This window comes from Lottia gigantea (genome assembly GCF_000327385.1).
Source record: "Lottia gigantea unplaced genomic scaffold LOTGIsca_34, whole genome shotgun sequence".
Taxonomy (NCBI): Eukaryota; Metazoa; Mollusca; class Gastropoda; family Lottiidae; genus Lottia; species Lottia gigantea.
The window spans coordinates 2,644,828-2,670,149 of record NW_008709146.1 but is presented as its reverse complement, the minus strand read 5'-3'; the positions used below and the strand labels follow the sequence as shown (position 1 = coordinate 2,670,149).

Genomic DNA, 25,322 nt, shown 5'->3' with positions numbered 1-25,322 from the left:
TGTTAACAGTTCGAGAATTATCTCAGTTACTCCCCTTTTAGTGATTTTAGATGAGAAGTGTTGCACATAGAAAGTTTGGTAGGTTCAATTTTAGCTTTGACGTTCAGCAGTTCGGGAAAGCATGTTAACATAAATAAAACATCTTAGGTAAGGACTCAGCAAGAGAATTGACACCTGCTGAAGACTAATGCTGTGTTCAATTGGTGAGGTACCGAAATAAATGTCAATTTCCGTGTAAATGAATAGAATTCTAATGAATAACAGACATCGTTTTGACTTAGTTGTGAATGCCGTTGCGTCAAAGGGTAGACAGTCGTAATTGTAGAATTGTATAGTGTTGTACATCTGGAATGTGTTGTTTAAGGGCATTTGTCGTTTTTCAAATAAGAGAGTTGTGCTTGCAAGTCAGCTGATTCTATAAGCATTGTGGTAGCATATTTATCGCCATCTTCACAATGATCATGGTATTTTACACTTCGTCCTATAATATAAAGTTCGTTATACCTTGACCATTGTGAAGATAATTGATCAGAAGTTCGAATCAAATGGGGGAATTGTATTCGCAGGTCAGCACATTGATCACTAGTTGCCATACTATTTAAATAGGGGTATTGTGCTCGCGGGTCAGCTGGTACATTGGCAAGAATATTTTCAAAATGGGAATGTTCTTGCAAGTCACCACACTGATCGCTAGTTGCCATTCTATTCAAATTTGAGGTTGTGTTGGCAGGTAAGCACATTGCTGTGAAGGTATTTCAACAATTTGTAAAACTGAAACCAAAGCGTTATTAACACTGTAGGTTGAATTCAAATATGATGATGGCAAACCAGATATTTGGTTATTGAAGTGAAAGTATTTGATGGACCAAGCAGCGGAATGACACCTAGTTCTTGACCCAATCAAACAAGTGTTTCTCCTCCTAGAAATCTCTGGTAAAGGAATCTTAAAAAAGGTATTCCCTTTGGCATTCTTCTAGAGGTTGCAAACACCACTGACATGAAGTGGCACACAATCGATTTGGTGTATCAGAAACTTCAACCAATTTCTACCAAAACTTGTCAGTGGTCTGCAAACTTCTAGCTGTAAAGAGTAAAAGTAAAATCATTAACATAGTGACCCACAATATATTCAATACCCATATTGCAATGCCTCTAACACCAACAGAAACTAGATACTATGTAGTATCAATGTATAAGTGTTGATAGTGAAATAGATTGTGAATTATGTAAAATGTAAACCAATATTGAAGTATGTATGTAAAATGTATGGAGAGTTATAAGATACTAGGTTCTGTTAAATATTAGAAACATGCAATATTCACTACCATGACTGGTATATATTTCACTTCCAGAGAAGAAAAAACAAAATTCAGGGGAATAGATGACTTTTTTTTATTGTCTTAAAAAACAAATGGCAATACCCAGAATATGTTAGCAAGAAGTCAAAACTTCGTATTTTATATCTATATTATTATACAGTCAATAATAATAAATGCAAAATTAAAGCACATAGAGTTATTACATTGGTAGCAAAAAGAATTCAACTGTTACCCTGTTTTAATGCCAAGAATGCCGAGTTAAAATCCTTACCAAGAAGGTAGTGAAGAACTTTGACAACTTGCCAGAAATACGAGTTCCAGAGAATATGGTGGTACATCTCACTGTCAAATACTGACAGGATTAAATTTCGGAATTTTCTGGTTTTCTGGGACATTTAAAAAAAATCTTTTCCAAATATTAACGAAAAAAATATAAATACATTTACAAATAATTGTCCATGATCTTTGATCGCATGCAAGAATTTAAATAGCATCATTTATCATTATTTATCATAAAGCAGATTAAAAATATACAATAGAAAATAGAGGCGTTTCCGGATATTGCCATGTCCAGCGACATTGCAGATGGACTTTGGTCAAATCAGGCTGTCCGTTCCCATGGTGACAGACCGGAAGGCATTTTAATCTAAAACTGATTCACCATCGAGCAGCACAATCTAGAATTTTTACTAAATTTACAAAAAAAAAGAAAAAAAACACACCAAAAATCATTAAGATCACTCAACTTCGGCAGATATATACAATAAATCGCACTGACTTTCAATAGTATATAGATATACGCCCTCTTACGACAATATCAAATTGGAAGAGGGGCTTAAGAATGTTCTGATTCAAAAAAGGAATCATATTATATTAAAAAAAATATCTGCCCAGAAGATCTCAAGTGAATCTTAACATTTTTGGGGCCTTATCCGAAATTACTAAAAATTTGATATCATATTACTTTATACAATGAAAATTGGTTGAAAGCTAGGTTTTGAGATTGTATAGAGATTGTACACTTTTGAACAGTAATTTGGTCACCATTACTCATCTTACACAAATGTTTCACACACCAAAAATAAACAAGTAGCAGAGTAAATAGAGAGGCTTTTTGAAAATTATAGTAGTTTACAACAAATGATATTTTTTGAACGATTTTGAACAGCCTAAATTGATTGGCATTGTGTTGTGACGAAAGGAAAATAAATTGATTAATATCCAGCCAATTCAGCAAATGTTGAATCAAGTTCATCACTAATGGCCTTGTATTTCTCTTTCTCTGCAAGAAGTTCATCTGAAATAGGGAAAAGAACACTTTGTTAATAAATCATATCATTTGAGAGTTGAGTCTTTTCATTGTGACCTTTAACAATGCCAAAATCATACTTATGATATTGGAAAATGCTATTACATTGTTTTGTCAAAAGTTTTTTATATTCATTTGCAAATAGAAACATTCTGATGAAAAATAACGAAATAAAAAGATTGAAATACTGAAAAGTTCTGAAATTAAAGACTGAGAATTCTCTCTACAAATTCACCATGCTCTTCAAATTATCAAATATCATGCTCAATGTTAGTATCACATTTAACAATTTTTATTGTCACAAAACAGATACATCTCTACATCTTTACTGTTGTTTGGATTTAAACAACCATTGATATTACAAGTGGTCTTTGACATTATGCAGAATAGTCAACACAAAATCTGTTTGAATCCCAAATCAGCACTAAGGATGAAAGCATTATTCTGATCCTTAATTGAAGATATAAAGAAAGTTGTATTATGACAAGAACAACCTGTGTATAATGAAGGATGAATAAAATGTTGTAATAGTCTAAATGTCGTGTAGTTCTTCCATGGTGGATTCCAATTCTCTTTGTAGTGATTTGCTTTTTTCTCTTTCCATATCAAGTTCACCTGTAACATGCCAATCAAACACAACATGCTCAAACATTGTCAATAATAACAACATGCTATATAATGTCATACCAATTGTTATCCTTGCATATCCTTGATCTAATAAGATCTGATAAATATCAAAGGATATAATTTTGAAAGCTGACAATACAGCTATACCCAAATAAGAATTTCATAACTGGTATAACATTATAGTCAATCATTAAACAAGTAATTAAGTTCGATTAACAGAGATTTCACACGATTCAATTTGTTAGTAAATACATGGTATTACTGCCATCATTGCTATTGCACCACTGGTCATAGTTATCTTTTCCTTCTGTTGCTCAATAACTGCCCAAGAGTCCAAGTACCATTGCACCAGAGATGAGACGAGATATTTCATAAACCTACCTTCGACCTTCTCGAACTGAATATGAAGTCTACTAAGCTCTCGTCCGGCAGTTTCGGCCCTTAATTCAACCTGATTAAAACAAAGACATGCATTTTTAACAAGCTAGTTCTGTCTTGAACACTATGTTAACCCTCCAAAGTGGAGACCACAGTGGAGAAGTCAAAATAGGGTACAGGACAAATTCTTGGTTCTTCAGCTGAAATAAAAGGGTTAATCATGCTCACACGGCAAGTTAAACTTCCTGAAACAGAAAGGGTTAAGACATCTACGATTTTATCTTAACATGCGTCAAATTTCACTGAATTGTTAAACTATTGAACATGATCAATTTGTTATTATCAGAGGATGGGGATGTCACACAAGTCGGCGTGCTCTGGTACCTTCAAGTCTGTCAACCTCCTTCTGTAATTTGGATACGGTTCTTTCAGCTTCTGTGGCACGGTTTTCAGCCTAATTGGGGACAAAATAATTGGAATGTAATAAAAATGTATTGTGTTTGTGTATTTACATTTAGTAGCAAATGTAATATATTGCTTGTAATGAATAGTTTGCAATGAAATTTAACCTTTGATATCATTATCAAGAGTGTTTAAATAATTTGACATTTAACCAAATATTTTTGAAGAAAACGTGATGAGCTATGGTGTGTGAACAAAATACATACTTCCTTAAGTCTGTTGGTAAGATCACGAATAGTTTCTTCGTAACTGTCTTCTCTTTGTGAAGCCTAGAGAAACATAGAGTTGATAGATTAGTCATCAGGAAATTTGAACTAAATTGTCATCAGCTGACTTGGATATTGTCTGTATCAAATATACTTTATAGTATATCTCATACATAACATATATCAAATAGAAAACTTTCACATAACCAGATCAAATCTTGTTAAAAGAGAGTCAAAAGTGAATATGTTCTTGGCATGATAATCGACTTGAATTTATTTGACTCAATCTGGTTGCCTGAAAATTCACAAAATTATACCATCTAGTATTGCAGGTTGTTTCTAATGAAGATAATGTTTAGATTTAGATATACAAATTGAATTTTAATATTCACTGATTTACTTCTTGAATGTTGTCAAAACCTATTATGATCAATCAAATTATTTAATTAATGTCTTGTATAGAAAGGTCAACCCTGCAAAAACTAAATAATATTTTTTAAATCATTAATTAAAGGCCTGTTCATGAATCCCAAATTATCATGTACATCAAAATCTAGGTAAACTCCATTAATTTGGAATATGTGAAGATTATAACCCTCTGTAATTTTAAATTTTTGAAATATTTTTCTCAGATAAATATCATCTGCTTTTAGAAGTCGTTTGCTAACTTGAGACATGACAAACTGTTTGCTAAAGTTATTGATTTGGTCTAGAGAGCCAAGTTTGATTTCTAAACGTCTAGCCATAAAAAAAGTTGTAATTTGTAAAGTTACAGAGGGTTTAAATGAAATTAAAATGAATTAAAAAAAAAAAAGAAAATCACATAAAATAAACCTTCACATACAAATACTTGGTTCAACAAATTGAACAAAAAAAGTTGACAAAAACTTTTAGAAAAACATTATTTAACAAATACATGATTAGTTAAACTAAACAAGGGGGGATTCAGTTTATTTTTAATGAAAATCAACCAGTAATTTTTTTCGTTTATAAATTGTCAATAATTTCTTCAAAAACATAAAAAATTATAGAGTAAATTCAAAATCACTTCAATTGTTAATGCCACACACGTTGTTGGACTAAACAGATTATTGGCATGCATTATGTTAAGGCGTTACCACACAATGGTTATATTTTACTAAATCAAATGATTTTAGTCAGTCGCAACAATATCTGATAAAAGCGGCCATTTTGAAAGCACGCTACTCATTCTGAATGCTAATCAAAACACAAGTTTAACGACACACTGCCAATGAATTATGAATTTAGACAGAGGTTAAGACCAATGGTCGAGAACAAAATTAAGGAATTATTTGATATTTTGAAACATGGAACATGCAAACGGCAAAAGTTAGTCTGGTGATAGGATGAGATGATGACTCTTCACATATTGAACAAACTTGAGTGAGCTTATTTCGTTTATAAATTGACGGAACATTCCCAACTCAATCTGATAGCAAACTTCATGACTAAGCACATCAAGTAACATCTTGCAGCAGAGAACCAAAATTACCAAATGTCAACTTTAAATTTTTGTGTTACAGTTTGAGAAGTCTTAAGATATAATTTGGATAAATGACTTCATGTGCTTAGGTTATTGGCAATTTCTTTTGATTTCTGTTGTCCATAAAATGAACACAAAAACTAAGAAACTATCAATGCCTTAAAATAAAGTTGAGTTTGCTATAAAATATGATGACTAGTTATAACGTTAGGTATTTCAACATAATTTGGGATTCTACAGTGTCCTCATGGTACTAAAGCTTCCATTGATGCGAGAACCACATGAATACAAAGTCAAATTCAGTCTGATTTCTAGGATTGACAGAAATATTTCACCCAGCATCCCATTTACAGTTTAACATAGCATTTACCATACCATCAAGTTTACAAGTACACACTACTGTGCATTGAGCATTATTGGGCTATGAAATGTGTCTCTATGAACACCCTTGTTCCCAACACATATTATACAGCAGTGGAAAGAGAACACTGTCGAGGGGAAGGAGGACCTTTGATTCAGTAATTATACCGTTGTTCACTCAAGGATGTTTTGTCATTGAAATCAAGGATTGGTCTGGCATGTATTGAGGGAAATTAGGGCAAGTTAATTCTACCAAGCTATTTAATCATGTTGAAAAATTGGGGAGGTGATTTGGGGAAATAATTCCATCAATGATTTTATTGAATTTTGTTTCCAGTGGGGCTCACACAATGGTTTCACTACATTTGAGGTGCCTAGCGCTATGTGGCGCAGTTAGACCATACTAGGTTTTCTTATGGTATTAACATGCAAGAGGCAGGCGGACACCATGCAGTTATGGTGATACCTCTTGCTCACTGATTTCCAGTGATTTCATATTGTTTCCCACGACCTTCAATTCTTCTTCCAACTCTAGGATTTTCCTGTAACAGATCGTATTTTGTATGAATTTTTTAAATAACCATAATAACCGCGAGTCCCCTAGCTCCCCTTACCTCTGACACCTTGACTGTATAGGTTTTGAGATTGTTACCCACAACATGGAGCTCCTCATCAAGTTCATAAATCTTGCTGTAATCAATTAAAAAAAGTATAAAATGTTACAGGGCGGGTTAGCGTAACATGAGTTCACGACACAAGAAAGGACGCATGTTTCAACATCCACATGCGACCAATTCTCCAAATAAAGGGGCACACAGCGGGCAACACTCAAATTCAACCTTATCCAATCAAAGAGGTGAGCTAGGGTGAATCGCAGTTTGGTTATCACAAGAATAACATCAGTCCCTACAAACTAGTTTGAAAATTTTCCTACACAACACTAAAACTGGTTAGCGTAGATGAGGGAATGTTATAATGGTGTAATGATTAGATACATTGATATGTTATAAGCCAAAATAACAATGATAATAATCAGTTTAACAGCCTGAAACGAAGTAAGGGTAAAGTGAATAGAATGAAGGTGAAATCTAATCGAATCAAATCTCAATATAATTTTCAACTGTTTGTAGGGACTGGTGTCATTTCAAACCTTTATGCACACTTCTTCACAAACCACGACACGATCTTACCTTTTCTAAATTAATTTCTAATGATCTAAGATTATTAGTAAGGGAGGTAACTTCATCTTCAAGCAATTTCGTTTTCCTGTAAAAATGCAAACAACACGCACACACTGTATTAGCATGCAAACAACTAGGGTTACTTGAAGGAGTGAGTTGAAACTTTATCAACTATTTAATCAATTAATCAAGATAAAATATAAATCAAGTGTAGAATAACTCTCTCTCAGTTTTTATCAAATTCATCTTTAATTTTTTATGTAGATCACAACATTAGCGAAAAGAATATTGATATTTTCAAGCAGAGAGAAAAGTAATCTTAATTGCAATAGTTTTTGTTTTAATTTCAATATTTATTTGGAAAGTTAGGAATAAAAAATATTTTTGGAAAATGAAATATGAGTTAAAAGTGAACATGCACAATCTATTTTGTGATGAAAACAGCTTCTTATTGGATAAATTTTTAAAAGATTTCAATTTATGTGATAAATAATTCAATTTTGAGCCAAAGTCAATTATATCCAATAAGAAGAGCAAGTCAAATTTCAAAAGAACAAGGAACATTTCTAAGTTTTTTTTACCAACAGTAAAATTTTCAAATCTCATAAATTTCGAATTGTGACAGGACTGATAATAAAGATTTCCTTGTTCCTTTGACATGATTCTTAATAAAAATGATAAAATGCAAGAGTTTGAAAAATAGAGTGAAGTAGATTAGTTAGAAAATGATAAATTTTCAAGTGGTTTCTATAAGACTCATGTGATTTAGGAAGCCAAAAACCCATATTTTAATAAGGTTGTCATCATTGACAGCTTAGTAAAACTCCAACAAGAAACATTTAGAAGTGAATATTTGCTTAAAGCTTCATGATCAATGCCAGTATTGCTGTCGGCCAACTGTTGATGTATGGCCATATCAGAAACCAAATGAAAATCAACAAAATGCTCAATAGAAAGAGAATGAATGATAGAGTGATCATGCTTGTTAGATGATGATAGTGTTTGTTTTTTTCTGTTTTTTGTTTGTTTGTTAGAATATGACTCCCACACACTGTTTATTTCAAGATGCAAAACATCATCCAAATATAGAAAACATTTTCATAATTTAAAACAATTTGTATTTATATATATATATATATATAGAAAATATCGGTGTGTGGTATATGGTTGTTGTGTCTTACAACTAATATAAAAGAGCCCCAGAGCCAGTGAAATAAGGAAAAGGCGTAAGAGAGTATTAGGCTGCGGAGACATGTGGACAAACCTCTCATATAATTCAGCTCTTTCTTCAACTCTTTCAAGGTCAGAATCATTTACCACTAGTTTACGAACGCTCTGAGGGGAAAAAATGATTTTTTCATAAAATATCATATCATTAAAGAATTCGAAGATACTTACGCTTCAGCGGCTTCAAGACGTGTTTCAGCACGTTCCAAATCAACTTCAGTGATGGCCAATTTACGGGCAGCCTAGATAGAAATCAGCTCACAATTAATTCCATGAATGTTCATTAATTATCAATAATATATCAATGAGAATGTAATCATGATGAACACTGATGGAATAGACATGATTCTAGATAATCATGCAATTTCTTGAAATTTATATTCTTAGAAATTCTTTTTTTTTTTGTATCAATTTATATCTTTTTTGAAAATTCATGCATTACTTATATGATATCTTTCATAAATAATATCTTTTAATTGATATCGTCAAATTTCAAACCATGCAAATTTTCACACATTCAATTGGCTGTGAAGCTGATTTTCATTCGAGGTTTAGTAAAGTAGGTCAGAGACAGCCAGCACTCAGCTGAGTAAGATATTGCAGGATCATTGCTGTCTCTGATTTAACATTTTACAAGGCATAATCATCAAGATTAATAGTTTCTGATAGTTAATATAATCAAATCATCATTTCCTACATTGATCTAAGGAAACAGTTTTCTTGGTACAGTTTTCTAATAGATTTCAGTCAAGTACACTGGAAGTTAGGTCTACTTGACCCTAGTGATATATGATTGATTGGCCTTGTAACATGTAATAAAAGCAATGTGTAAAAGACTCATCACTTATTAATTAATAATCAATTATAACTAATACAATTAAGAGATAGCTCAAATCTTTTAATTACCACAGGATAACCTTGAAATCTGCAGGAGTCTTTAGAAATAATTTAGAATAATTTTGTGAGCTAAGGCCAATGCTTTTATAGAAGTGTATCTATATATATCTATATAACCAATAACCATTTTGTTATCATGAGCTATCTCTAATACATTCAACTATTTGTCAATAGCTATGATTAAAACAGAATATGATCCTGTAAAACCATAGCTATCAAGACATCACACATCATGCCTTCTGAAATAAATAGAAATATTAAACATCATATCACGACAAAACACAGTCTCTTCATGCATTGCCTCCTATTTATCAATAAAATATGGTTAAAATTTATAACGAACAGAGAAATTTAATATTGTTTAGTGGTTAAAAGAGATCAAGAAAATATTACATAGTGGGTGTTAGATAGATCAGTAGAACAATTTATAACAAGAACTTGGTTAGAATGAGGGATAGGCGTATCATTTCCTGTCAAGTGTAAAGTTACGTAATATCGAAAATGGGGCGAGAAAAATTTGAGGTTTTTCCAAAGTTATTAGTGATTCAAAGTTGTTTTATCTTAGCCCATCTTAACTATCGACAAATGGGAACCTATTCATATACAGCCATGATAGAAAATAATTGATTTTTCTCTGTAATATATGATCGAGGCAATCAGCTAACTAGGAAACATGCGTGTGGATTGATAAAACTCTACTAGAGATAGTCAATCTCATCATATCATTGTTTCATCAAGTCAATTTCCAGCAGGACAAATTTACGTCTCATTAGACAGATGGCCGTGTCTGGTTGGTTTCAAATTTCTAATGGCAAACGTTTTCTGCATAGCAAAGCACTACAAGATCAACATGTGCAAGACCTTAAATTTCTAATTCATTTATCTGACCAAATAGCAAGACATCATTGCAAGAACCTAAATTGCTAATATGCAAATGGAACTCGAAATCCTTGCAAAAGAGCACACAGCTATTTGTTGTCAAAGGATTGCACACCTCATCATATTTACGGTCAACATCTTCAGCAATGACTTTAGCCTCCTCGAATTGTTTTTCCAACAACTCAATTCTCTCTTCATCACCCTGACTTCTATTTTCCAATACCTTTCGCCCTCTAGTATTAAGATGGAAGACAACATTAGTATTTAGTATATTAAACATCAATAATACCTCAACTAAACTTGATCACTTGATAAATTTTAGTTGAGGTTTAAATGTGATATGGAGATTTTCACAATACTTATTCCGAATGGAGAGATTTGTTCTCTGATTTGAATTTTGAAATATATCTCCTTATCAGGACACATATAACAGTTATATTATTATTATAACAGTACAATATCATTTAGGAGGCAAGTCATGCAAAGTGCAGCTTCATGTCTTCACCTCATCGTATTTGCGTTCAGCATCTTCAGCGATATATTTAGCTTCCTTGAGTTGGGCTTCAAGTTGGTCGATTCTTTCGTCATCGGATAAGCTTCTGCTTTCCAGCACTTTGCGCCCTCTATTGAAAGAAATATCTCATTAATTAGTTTACAAATTGAATAAAATCAAATGCAGTCTTTAAGCCAAGCCCGTCTGTAAGAAATAGAAACTTAGAATATTAATTGACATGCAGTAGGGAAAGAATAAGAAATCAAGTAACAGTTTACTATGATTTTACGGGTTCAATTTACATCAGTGAATAACCAATAACAATAGATTACCAAAATAGTGCATTGTCATCAATATCAATGCAATGCAAACCAAAATTGCCAAATACGGGAAACCTTCAATTGTTTTTGGCATGGCTCCACTGATATAAGCTGAGTGTATGTTAGTCATGTAGGGTAGAATACTGTACCTCTTCAAATCGCGTTTCTGTATCGGTGGCATGCGCTTGTGCAGTTTTCAATGCTGTTTCATATTCGTCAAGTTTTTCTTCTGCAGCTGCTAATTTATTCTCAACAGTTCGTTTTTGTCTGTAAAACACACAGCATGCAAAATTCTCAAATCAGAACATGCAGTTAAATTAACTAAGGGTAAGGTTAGATATGTAATGGGATTGGGGTATGTCTATCTTGGTCTGCTCTGCTTCTTAGATTTCTACCACTTAACTATCTTTTGTTTGAATTTAATTGGAATAAATCATGCCAAGGGATGTAACAAGTGTCTCTGCGCTGAAATTCAAGAGGGTTTCATGCAATGTTCCATTTATTCTGGAAAAAAAACTTTCAGCATAGATCTAAAACAAATACATCACATACAATTATTTGAAATGTTTGAATCAAGTGAATTTGCAAGTTCTTTGGATAGAATTAAGATAAAATTAGCAATATTTGAAATAAGTTTTTTGATGCCCAGATTTGAGTAAAACAAGCAAGATCTTGAATGTAATAGAGCCTTAATTCAAACATTTCAAATGGTATACCAGTATTAAAGACATTATTGATTGATGTCTCAACATACCTCTCGCTCTCATCTGCAGCCTTAGAAGCTTCTTCAAGTTTGGATTGGGCGGATGTGAGTCGTTCTTCAGACCTTTCTAAATCTTCTTCTAGAAGGGTAATACGACGTGTGAAACCAGCAGCCTCTGTTTCCAACTACAAAATAAAGACATGGTATTGTAAAGATCATGTTAAGATCCAATTGTAATGGGCTGAAGTTAAGATTGTAGTGCCAATAACAGGGACCATTTGATGTTTATTTTGTTATTTGAAATCAAAACGAAATAAAAAATGTCACAAACTTATTATGAATTGAGGGGCATCAAGTTGGCTTCATGAATATAAACATGTTTGTGAAAAGAAACAAAGAAGATTCTTTGCATAACTTCTTGAATTGTGATTGTGAACATATACAAAAGGAAAAACATGACACTTCAGAGGGCACCTGCCTTTTGTCTCTTTATGCATATTATGTGTGTTGCTAGACAAAAGCTGTAAATGTCAAAGAGACATTTTGTTTGTATATTTTTTATTATCATATAATAATTGTAATGAATGTCTCTTCCTTGTTGCTTGTATCCAACAAAGATATTTGTCTTAGTAAAATATTTGCTATAGTATAAAAGTATAATCAAGATTTTCAATTAACATTATCATCACGCCTTGTAATCTAATGTTAAACAGCCGACACAGGAAATACATACTACATCATTTGTGGAAATTGAAAATTGCCTCCCTTTCCTTTTCCTGACCTTTAGAAATGTGCTGAGTAGTGTAGATAATAGCAAATAGTTTTGACTGGCTTGACATCCCTAATTATTTCAAATTCAGTCTGATGTAACTGTTTTATGTTGTTGAGAGAGAAATACATTCAGACTGGCTCTAGTAATATGTACAATTGTTGGTTCCGCATTGCTGATTACAGTAAACCAGTTACAATATTATCAAGAGTTTTAAGATATGTGGTTAAGTGTGTAAGATTTGATAAACAGAATCATGTTCCTATACTATTGTTATAAGAAAATAATGGCCAAGTAAAATATGAATCAAAAATTTGAAAGAGGAGTATATACTTAAACTTATATTCATTGTCATAATCATTCTGTAGGCTATTTTGTAAACACTTTTTTAAAATATAATTTTCTCTGTATGATATTGGTATAGAAAGAGAGTTTAATATGACTCATTATAGATACAAACTGTGACCTATAAAATACCCCTTAAACTCACTACACATTACACATTGTGTGAAACAAAAATATATAGGCCTATACTGTTCTTTCATTCAAATATATTTGAATTTGGAGCCTTTTAGTCACATTGTATTTGACATGGGGTAAGTTCTAAAGTAATGCAAAAGAGACAAGAGTTCACTACACTCCATCACAGATTAATGAGTTAAAATAACCATACCATATAAGGACATAAGTACAACCATTACAAGTTTCCTTTTAAAGGTTGTATCTATGTGAAAGTTTCAAGTGTAGTAAATGTTGGGTGTGGAAGACAAATGATTGGTAACAGGATGCTAGAATCCAGCGTTATCTAGTATATTGAGGCATTTTACTATTGTTTCCAGTACAATCTGAACACTAAATGGGTGTGCCTAAGCGTATCTGTACTGATAAAGAATAACAATAATGGATACATTTCTAGATTGAATAGATAGTGTTATAATGTGGCAGTTTTCTTTCAAAAAGAGGTCAATATACACTAACTGGTCAACAATCCACAATGATTGACATTCACCTTAGGATGGACTTTGTTTATGAAACAAAATTGAAAGGAATGTAAACTGGAAATATTTCATATCAAAAATATTTCAAATGCTTGTAGGCATATCCTGAATAAATCAGGGTAGGGTACAGATTTATTATTATGATGCATTAACAGTAAAATATTGCAGTCATAAATATAAAGAGGACTCTTAACCTGATTTTAAATGTGACAAGGAAGCATATCTATAAGGTATGCACTTCCGCCTAAATACTAACAATGACATTGAATCATGCCCAGACCCATTGATTGAGCTATCAGGCAGGAAGAATGAAACTAGGCTTTCTATCATATGGTGAAAAACTTTTCTGAACTACAAGAATCAAGTTTTAAACACCCCTTCATTACAGTCATGTCAGCCAAAAAATTGGACAAAAGTCACTCCAAGTCAATTAAATTCTTTTACCTTTTAGGTTGGTTTTACACCCTTCTGTAGAAGAATAAACACCAGTGGTGACCTTTACAATTTGTAATACCCTGACTTATCAAACAACTCACAATATACATGGCAGTGTTTTTACCATGTGGCACAATTTTGAGAAAATAGGTCAAAATGGGAGAGGCAAACCCTTTGTGAAGAAGATCTATTTGTAAAGAATAAGAATGCAAGATTAATTTGAAATCAGCTGACAATACTAATGAGTCCTAGTAAATTCCTACAATGTTCAGAGATCACACTCTTTTTTCCAAAGCTTTTTAAGGAAATCAGAAAATCATTTGTTTTCAGTATGTCCAAATAGTCTTTGATAGGTTTGTATCAAAATGATGACCTATTTAACATTACTGTGGTATCAGATCACATTGAGAATGTTTTCTGGTTAACCAAGCATATGACATTAATGACCAGCCTAAAGCCAGTTACTGGTCATATCAAATGTTTTCTAAATGAATGTGGTGACCCAATTATTAACCATGACAACCAGGTACAGTGATATTTAGTAACCTTTACCACACCTGTAGGATTAATACCCCAAATTCAGCTTTTAAAGTCTTTAAATTTCAAATTTAAATTTTGTTGAGTCAGCAGAATTTGATTTTAGATTTTGTATTTTGTATTAATTGAAAGTGACAAATTCTTAATCTGAACATGAAATTAGATCTGAATTGATATTTATGACCATAGGAAAGCCATGACCATGATCAAGAGAAGAGATAACAAACAAAACCTAGGGAAAATAGAAAATAGACAGTTAACAAGACAAAATGAAGGATTAGTCCCCCACTACAACAAATTTCACATCGGTCAGATTTACTCAACTTGACAGTACATTGTAAAACGGTCAGGTGATATAATGTCATTTGACTAAAACTAACGTATCGCTGACAAGATGAACTTGTTTTATACTTTTGATTAACCTCAAGTAGGTTTAACTTGCTTCACAATTCATCTCAGGTTTATTTTGAATGAATCAGTGAAATACTTTCTTTTTTTTTTTCATTCACTCATCACGCCAAAAGATTGAAAAAGAAAATACATTTTTTTACTGTAATGAAAGTCAAAATACAACTGCCTTTTATTGCTATTGTTGTATGAAATTTGATATTTTTCCAAAATTTTAATGCACAGATATATTGCAAGCAGTTGTCAAATTTCATTGAAAAGATTGAACTCTTTGAAGATTGAAGTGTGATTTAAGTCAAGATTTGACCTTCAGACAAACTATTGCTACTTACAGCCAGGATATTTGTTGATTTAGGATTTCCTCAAGCCTTTCTCTTAAAACTAACTTCAAACTTTAAACTAACAGTCCACTGTTTTACCAATACCAACCCAAGAGATTTACTGAGGCTCTCATCAACAAGTCAAACATATTTTAAGACTCTCTGATGGGATGTCTTTAATTTGGATAACAGTATTATACACTCATTACTGTTATGATATACTTGTCAAAGAGATTAAAAGGTTATACCTTAAATCATAAAACTGGTGACAAAAAATTCTTAAAAGCTTCATACCAAGAATCAAATTATTTTGCATAATTTCTGGTATGCAAATATTTCATGACAACTGTGGAGCCATGCAGTCAAAGTGTCACTGACCACTGACAATAAAACAAAGGGAAGACTGTTTGAAATTGTCCACATCAGTGACATGTGATTTGAAGTCTAATAAACAAATATACAATGTATGATTTGTATTTAACAGGTCAATAACATGCTACCTATAGTAGCCAGTACTGGTCAGTGGTCAACAATATAATCTATGGTGTTCACAGACACATCAAGCTCTGTACTCATGTACTCCTGGAACCCCCTGCATTTTAATATTTCATTAGAGATGTTGTCAACATCTCATGCAAATGTCATGGAATCAGAAGTTTTTCTGCTTTCTGATGATCAATTGAATCAGAGCCTACAAAGCTGGACTTATTTTGTGCATACATGATGTCAAAGAATTTGGAGAGAACAGCATACCGACTTAGTCATTAGTATACACAGGGGAAATGTTTGTCAATTGGTAATTTGTTCAGTAACTTTTATATATTTATGGTCTCAACTTAAGTAAATAGCTAGGAAGTAAGAAGGGTCAAATTCAAGTGTTTATAAAGCACTTACAAACATATTTATACCTAATTTGGTAAAAATGTGTCAAAGAAATGTCTCGTGAATTATAATCTTCATAGATGAAGCCTACAATATACATGTACTTCATTGGGATTGTATAAAGCTAGCGTTATGCTCCAATTGGTAGGATGACATGTTTCGAATATAAAGCACGTTTTTGATTGAGAGATTTTGAAACACGAATTTTGAATGAAAAGTATGTCTACATGACATTTTGTACCTTATTCACACAAATGAAATCAGGCATATTTAAAATGAAAATAAATAAATTTTTAACTACTTCTGCAATTGGCCAAATGAGTGTAAAAAGATTCTTTTATCAAAACTAGAAAGAGTAATTAGTACTAAGGTAATAAAAGATGAAGGTTAATAGCTTGGTATTTGTGTAGTGGGAGGAGGGCAATATTAACATACACCAACTTCAATACCTTGTAAAAGATTTCACAGCTTTGTGCATAATCTGGCAATTTTTGTACAATAACGGAAGGTCAGCTTTTTGCTTTCAAGAAAAGATCAAGAAAATTAATGTGCTCATTTCCAAATAGATATTGTTCTTTCAAGTAGAGCCTATCGCCTATCCATGTAAAAATTTTAAAGACATTGTTAAATTTGACAGGGAAAGAGTATGACAAGCAACAATACAATCAAGATAGTACAGGAAATGTATCTTGTAGACTAAATGCATGTAAAACAAGAAATACATGACATTTACAGTTAATTAATGAGCCCTAGAGCAGAACTCTGTCTGGTTCAAAACCTTGTTCAGATTTAATTAATGATGTCATCTTAATTACATATCAGAAGGTTAGGTGAAGGGGTGAGCAGAATTAAATGAAGGCTTTTAATTTAAGAGCCAAGGAGAGAATATTCTTGTCATGAGAATTCAAGCTTGGCAGGAGTAAGATTTTAGGTACGCTATCAAATCATTGCAAGGTGTCTATTTATGACAGGGATGAAGCTCTTCAAACACAATGTGAATAAATAATAATCATACTTTAAGAAATCTACCATCCTTGACCATTAAGACTATTATGAAGGCTTAATCTCTTCTCAGGTCAAGGTAGTGTCTACATTCCTAACATTCATTATCCTTACTGTTCTCTATTAATATTGTTCTCATATTCAACACAGTTTATGACAATGTTAACTGTATAACCCTCACAATTATGGTATTTACAAATTCCAATCATAGCCTTATTCAAAATATTTACTATATCTGTTCAATTGTCAAAATATATCAAGTTAAACTATGGAAATGTTTCAGATATTACAATTTTTATAACCAAAGATAATTATGGATTTAATTGTGTCAAATATTCTAAGATATGATAGCCCGATTAGTCACTAAATCATGTGCTATATCCAATATCCTATCATTGAGCTTAATCAAATTTATGCCAATTTTCTTTTGTATTCAATCTTAACAGAGGAATTTTCAAAAAATGTTATTACTTGTGCCAAATTTTGAGGCCCCTTATCAGTAATCAATTTATTGGTATCAGAATTTAATTAAGGTAGATCAAAGAGGTCAATGCACAATTAACCTCACCTATGGGGTTAAAATAAGTAGAGATTAGGATATTCTTGTGTTTATATTACACATTAAGCCAGGATAAGCCATGCATAACAATACCCTTAATGACAAAATATTGGGTAAACACCCTAGGGAGTTGTACTAAGAAAGTTCTGAAGGGACTTTTCACAGTAGAGGGTTTAGGATAAGAAGTTATTGCTATAGAAAGGATAGACTCAAATTCAGCTTCTGAAAATCCTATTGAACTAATGAGCATTGTAATCTCACTGAAATCATGGTTGCTACTGGACCTGACTGGGAGGGTAGGGGAATGCAAAATTCAAAGAGAAGATATTGACTTGTAGGGTAACAGATTGATTTTCTGGTCATAAACAAGATGATTCAACTGCTACCAAATGTCATGACATGCTTACTTATTGAAACATGACAAATACAGTTGAATAAGTCAATGATTGTCGAATAACAGTGTTCCCAATGTATAGAATTGAAGGGGCACACCTAAAGAAGGGAGCACAGTAACATTCTTATACCAATCCTATCTTACTTTATGGTTTTATATTGAAAAGATTAGTGCATTAATAAATTTATGCTTCAAAGACGCCATTTTACCCGAGTGAGCATGCTCAGAAGGTCCAACCCAATTTTGGGGTACCGGCAACTGTTGAAAAACTTAATGTTTTACCCATTAAATGCTGATTATATGCCCAAAGAATAAATGTGATTGCCCTGGCATTACAGATCATGATAACAACACAATTCCTATCTTCGTATGACATTGTGCAACATTGTAGATAAAAAGGAGAGCTCTTACTTCATTTATCCGTGAATCTTTATCACCTAAGTCACGTCGTAATCTAGTATTCTCTTCGGAAAGATCATCAATTTGTGTTTTTAGTCCTGCCATCTTAGTTTTAATATTTCCCAACACCCCAGAAGGGTTATTATTTCCTAAAACCGACATTTTCACAGTTTTTGATTAGCCTACAGGATACCACAATATCTGAACACACGACGATCGGCCCTTCTGAAACTTAACCGAACTACAACTTCTGGTTGTCTATCAAATAGTCCAGTAGTAAGAAATCACTATTAATTTATATAATTTATGCCACACGATTAACTATGTCTAATATAATGCGTACGAAGCTGTATCACTATAACTAATGACCAATTAATTTAAATTTCCAGTTAAATCTTCTGACTCATGTAAAATGTCCACAGGAAGTTGTGGTGCGGACCGGCTTAGGTGTGCTCAGTGTCACGTGACAGTGATTGTGTCAAATGGTGGCGATTACCTGGCTGTTTCATTTAATTTAGTTACTCCCTATTTATATCGACCTTATAAGGAAGAAATACTCTAATGGCTCGGTAGGGATTTCCCCTCAATACTATAACTTACAAGACTTGCCTTATCAAATTGGTCTTTTCATGATTTCAACTACCCCCAAATGATATTCTAAAATTGGTAAAATCTTTAAATATTCAGAATATAACTGAATAGACCAGTGAAAAAGGAATAAATTGTTAGTAGTCTGAAGCTAACATAAGACAACTTTGAGTTACCTCCCATATACAGAATTTTATGCAGACGATATTGCCCGCAGATGATCGGTTTCCTAACAAAAACTTGGTACCAAAATGAGTTTAAAAACAGAAATACCGAAATTTGGAAAATGTGTAAGATATTCCAATTTACTCAAAATTTCTTGGAAAATATGTAAATAAGTAAAATCTACTTACATACACTTGGTAAAATTTCAAATTCTGGCTTCATCATTTCATTCAGAGCAATTCCAGCTGATGAACCTGGACCTTGGTCTTGGTGGACTGCTTTTTTACGGAGGAAAGTATCACCTTTCCCCGTGGCTCAAAGGCTTATACTCAGACTTACAAAGTTTGTGTCCTTATTCAAGGCAATGTGGCATGGAATGCTCTCCTATCAATAATTTATTAAACTACATCGCCCCACCCAGCCATTTGGGTTTTTTGAATAGATTAGAATCTTGTAATAATCAACAAAATGCCTCTTAACCCTTACGTGTCTTAATAAGCTTACCTTGAGTAATTAAATCTATTGCCCATCTGATTTGTGAATATCAATTAATACCTTTGGTGAAATACCCCAGTGTTTATCATTAACTTTTGGATTAGACAGGGAGTAACTTGATACTAGGGTATACCTCAATTTGACCTTCTCTACAATCTTATCATTATAATATACAGCTAAATATCTTCTTTCACAGAACCTTGAAGAACTTTCAGATAATTTAGACACCGATATCAAGACTTTTACACGTGAGAAACCATACAGGAATTGATTTGCTGGATAAGCAAGAATTTAACGGTACATGATAATAGAATAAACAGACGTCTGGAAAGGTGCCAATAACATATTCTTAATAGAGTTCTTGAAAGTTAAGATACCACCTTCTTACCTACGCGCTATAAATAAGGTATATAATATATATTAGTATATAAGTAATACAGTAGTGGTGTTTATATATATATATAAAGGGGATATCCAGCCAAGACGTGGTATATCGTTCAGGTATCATATTTAAAACACAGATGCGTACGGAATTATTCTCGTTTCTTGATGAAGTTTATGAGTCACCTGCAAGTAATTTACCGTTAAAAGTTTGCCAAAATCAGTCTAAACACTTCAAGGAAGTCAGTCTATGCAACATTTGCCAAGAAAATGCTAGTGTCTGTAAAAATACTTTTGGAACGAAAATGCGAATATGCATTATTCAGAGCAAGAACATAAAAAGTTTTATGAGCATTCAGCAATTGGCAAGTTTTGAGATACTCCTAATTACACAATATTATTCAATTCCTTGTGAGATAAAGACCTGTTACGCAATAATTATTGCCCTTGATTACAAGTACATATATAGATATTGTTCCCAAATACCAAATTTACATAATGCGACAAGTCATGACCTGAAGCGGTTCATTGGTTTATCATATCCTAACATTCATATTGTATTCTCGAATAGTTGTCATTTAATACTCGCCCAACTAGTTTTCAAATGTCATAGGTTACAATATTAATCTATACCAGTATACATACAAACCGATGTCCATATTTAAAACTTATCTAAAATAAACTAGACATGAGACATGTAATGTGACAGATACGAGACTCAATCAAATGTTGATGTGCATAGAAACATTGGGAAATGTCATTAAATGGATCAAGGTCAGGATGATTTAAATATTACAAGTGGCATAAAAAGGAATGTGGACAATTTTCGCTCAAAGTTTTAACCAGTCGAGATTATAAATACATGCAGAATAGTAAACACTGACTGAGGTTCAGGAATCAATGAGGGACAAACTTTAGAAAGTGTTTTGAAAAAAGTTTGGACATCTGTTCTAGGATATTTCAACATAATAACTTTCGGCATATGAAATACCAATTGCTAGTATATTAACATACCAATGGCATGAATCTAAAATAATATTGGACCTAATACAATACAGGGTGGGACATCACACAGCTGTTATCTAAAAGCTTGAACAAGGTATAAATAACATTTGGCAGGGAACGATTAAATAAACACACACTTCATACCCTTTTTAAAGATGAGCGAACAACATTCTGTAACTCAGTTCCAATAATGGCGAATTTTATCATCGTATTTGAATTGATTCCTAACTGAGGAAACATTGGTATACTTATGCCACCATTTTTGCTTTGTCTCATGGCACGGGAGGACCGGGTCCTCTCCCTAGGCATTGAGATGCCCTCGTCAACTGACATGTCAACGTCGGAAAACATTGGTTCATCACTATAGATAACTTTATCATATTCGTCCATATTAGCGACCGAGGGAGGCGCCCCTTCAGGCTCGGGGCGTCTGCTACTGCGCGATTTTTTAGATTCACTTTTGTCACTGCTTTCGCCATCTTTATTTTTTGAGGATTTAGATTTTTTCTTTTTAACTTTTTTGCTGCCTTTTCTTTTTGTTTTTATTCCGTCACTGTCGGCAGGCGGCACTGAGTCTACAGAACCCTGCGATAAGTCATGCGCAGAAAGTTGCGAATCTTGTGAAAGTTCCACATTGTCACTATATTCAGGTTCCGGCACAGTTAATAAGCTTTCACCTTGCATCTCCTCACTTCCAATTACACAATTTCCAAAGTCATCTTCAATATCCTAAAGTCAAATAGGTACACAAACTCAGTTTGTTTTTATTTACACGTGAATCGGTCAAAGCAAAAGACCGTCAAAGTTGGATTAACTATAAAATTTCTAAAAATAACTAGTTTTGCGGAGGGAGTATGTACACCACTAGACAAAGCCAATGCTTTCCATAACAATCCCCAGCTAAACAGCTTTGCAAACATTCCTCGCGTTGCATTCCATATATGGAGTTGATGACGTCACAGACGGCGAAGTGATTCAGGCGTTCGTTGAAAAGGAGGTTCACGGCAGGGCTATCCCGATATAATTCTATTTATAAACGTAATGGGCGGAGCTAGTCCAATATAACAGTAAATAAGTCCCGCCTTATTCAGCTGCCATAAGAATTGATATATCCGTACAAAAATACACACTGAACGTGAAAATAGTGAAAAACACACTTTGGGTAGTGGATAATCTCGTTAATAAAAGAAGCATAAAATATTAATAAAAGATAATTAACAGATCACACTGAATAAAGAATAACTTCAAGGGTAAAAGTTGAAAATTTCAGGGCTACAAGCTGGTCTTTATATAGAGGTTAGAACATCAACGTATATACAGGTAATTGGATACTAAATGACTGTATACATCCGTATAGAGCGACCACACAAGGATAGAAAATTAGGAGAATTCATTCACTAGATCAATCATGTCCTGCAAGTTGACCGGGAAAGAAAAATAAAACCAATTTTGAGAATGTGGATGGAATACAGAAAAGTTTTGATCACATCACACCAGGAACATCACTCGAAGGAATCTGTCAACTCACCATTACCAGTGGGTGGGGATTTCTTATCTCAAAAGTTATGTTCCACCATTATTTGTTATGTTCTCCATTAGATAATATCTGAGCCCATCAGAAGCTTTGTTTCCAATGTTATCTCACCATCATAATGTTGAATTGACAGAAGGGCACATACATCGACATTTTTACAGAAAAGTGATCACGATGCAAACATGAAATCTATAGGCCTAGTGCCTGATATCAACTACGGGATATAGGATATATAATATCATAATTTTATGACAATATATTGTTATATAATTCTCTTATTTATTGTACTGTTTAGGATAATTATAGATATAAAACGTAATCTTATCGTAATAAAACGTAACCTAAATTTGGGGCAAACGTAACCTAGTCTTATAACTCTCCATACAATGTTAACCTTATGATTTGCTGTATGTTATTTGGATGTATGTAAACATGTAAGATGGCTAGCCATGTGCTAGACATTGTAATATAATATCTTTAGATGTAAACACCAATTCTTTGATGTAAATTAGTTAGATTGGTGAAATTGTAATACGATACAAGCTGATGAAAGTGTTCAAAGCATTGCACCATGGCAACACTCTTACCTGGTTAGAAGCATTGCATTATGGGTAACGACTACCCTTACCTTTCTGCACCACCAATGCATGACTAAACGCAATCAGTGGTGAAATTTGATATCCTGTAATTCTTACCTCGTTGGCTTTCTTTTCAGATACTTCTAATTTTGTGTTGGCTTCTGCTAGGGACTCGTTTGCGGTATCGAAATCGTTTTCTAAATTGGCGTATTTCTTTTGGAGTGTGTTTAAATCTTCCTCAATCTGTAAGAAAGAACATACAGAGTTAAATGATGAGAATGAGATTAGATGGAATGGGGACTTGAGGGTTTGTCAGGATAATAAGGAATTCTTCCAATTCCAGTTTTCAAAAGTAGTTAAAGTTTCCAAAGAGTTCGTTGTGTAAGCATTTTACTATAACGAGTAAATTAATCTTTCATAGTGTCGAAAGAGCTGTAGTAATTTTATCGATATGACGTAATAATTAAAGTCAAGGTGGTCAACAGGTGTTATCGTAATTCAAAAAACAAATTTGAAATTTAATTATTTATTAATGTGTTAAGTATGCTAAGTGGTTTTGTGGTAATTAGGCATAAAATAATAGAAATTCTTAAGACAGAGATGTGAAGGTAATCTGTGCCAAATAAAGCGATAAGTACTCGCTATGAGATCACCTAGTTGCCCAAAATAGAAACCAAAAGGCGGAATCAGCGAAATGAACAGACTTCGGTATCATATTTCAAGATGGCCGCCACCTCTTCATTTCTGATCCCATCCCGGTATTTTCACCGAATTCTGGTAAAAACTGGATTTATCTTAATAGCTTTTATGAATCTACAAACTTGAAATAAGATTTCAAGCAATCTGGTAATAGTATTTGAACCAAAACCGACAAGAGAACCAATATTTTGATACGTGATGTTCTAACCTCTAACCTAACAAAATGACATCGGGGTCACTTTCAATCTTGCAAGAATGGGAAATTTCTTATACTTATATCTTACTGATTAAATTACAGTAAGTATTCCTAATCATTACCCTACAATATTCACGATGATTTCGTGATGCCCCTAGATGCAATCGAAAGGGGCTATCACTATTCTTCAAGGGCCAATATATGATCTGAACGACAGCATTAAAGCATAGATTACGACCTATATCCAACTTAAGATAACCTTGGTAGTTTGTGAAGGGTTAAAATAAATAACTTACCTTTGATTTCTGTTCTTCTGTGTCTCGGAGTTTCTGTTCTAATTGTTCAGCTCTATCCAAGGCATTTTCTTTTTCCATTTTCATGGCTAACATCTTCTTTTTGATGGCGTCCATGGCGGCGGTTTGTGTGTGTACGAAGTAAACGAAGAAAAAACAAAGGAGTCTTAAAATGCAGGAAGTTGTCGTTTATGTGAATGCTGCAGACGAGAGGATAATCTCACGACTAGCTTGCTTCAGATGTACTACGAGAAGACTGGAGAGATCTAAAACGATGTATCAGTCAAGACTTTCCTGCCAATTCACTGAGAGTGCCAAAAGTGGTGGAATGCTGGTACTGTCCTATCAGAGAACATAGGGGTAATTATAATGTACGGCGAGTTCGCGTGGTACCCTCCCCCAGATACGATTACCGCCTTGTTTGGCAAGACAGATACTTACCATTGACAAACTGGTCCATTGTGAAAATAGGGGTGATAGGATGGTGCCAGTCAAACATTAATTAATTTGGGACCGAATGATATGTTTGAAAACATTTGTGAGATCAATCATAATGTAATGAAAAAACTTTTTTGTGTTTTTGCAATGACAATTTAGTATGTTTTATGAATTGTTTTAGAATCTTGGCGGCGATTGTACCTATTTGCAGGAATGGGCTATTCCGGGGTTACCGTGGAGGGGAGATCCCATGCTGAGGTAAGCTGAGCCGCCATGATTGAAGACACCATCTTGATTGTTTAGATGTTACGACAACAGATCGGTTTCTATGACAACGTTATGTACCTCTATCATAACGATACCTAGATATTTACAAGATTAA

General features: G+C 33.2%; 1 protein-coding gene across 1 annotated transcript; it reads right to left on the bottom strand.

Moving 5' to 3' along the window:
- Positions 1 to 1,368: 1,368 nt before the first annotated feature.
- Positions 1,369 to 24,856, bottom strand: LOTGIDRAFT_233095 (hypothetical protein). Its single transcript, XM_009058555.1, has 9 exons — positions 24,506 to 24,856; positions 23,432 to 23,557; positions 11,917 to 12,050; positions 10,855 to 10,972; positions 8,745 to 8,815; positions 6,780 to 6,855; positions 4,302 to 4,364; positions 4,018 to 4,087; positions 1,369 to 2,616 (listed from the first exon to the last, which is right to left on the bottom strand). The coding sequence occupies exons 1-9, from the start codon at positions 24,617 to 24,619 to the stop codon at positions 2,534 to 2,536; spliced, it is 855 nt and encodes a 284-aa protein (XP_009056803.1). The 5' UTR covers positions 24,620 to 24,856; the 3' UTR covers positions 1,369 to 2,533.
- Positions 24,857 to 25,322: the final 466 nt, after the last annotated feature.

Coding starts and splice junctions, on each gene's coding strand:
- LOTGIDRAFT_233095 (XM_009058555.1), bottom strand. CDS start 24,619: ATGGACGCCATCAAAAAGAAGATGTTAGCCATGAAAATGGAAAAAGAA. Junction 12,051..23,431: donor CTGAAAAGAAAGCCAACGAG/GTAAGAATTACA, acceptor TTTATTTTGTAG/TTGGAAACAGAGGCTGCTGG. Junction 4,365..6,779: donor ATACAGTCAAGGTGTCAGAG/GTAAGGGGAGCT, acceptor ATGTTTCTCTAG/GCTTCACAAAGAGAAGACAG.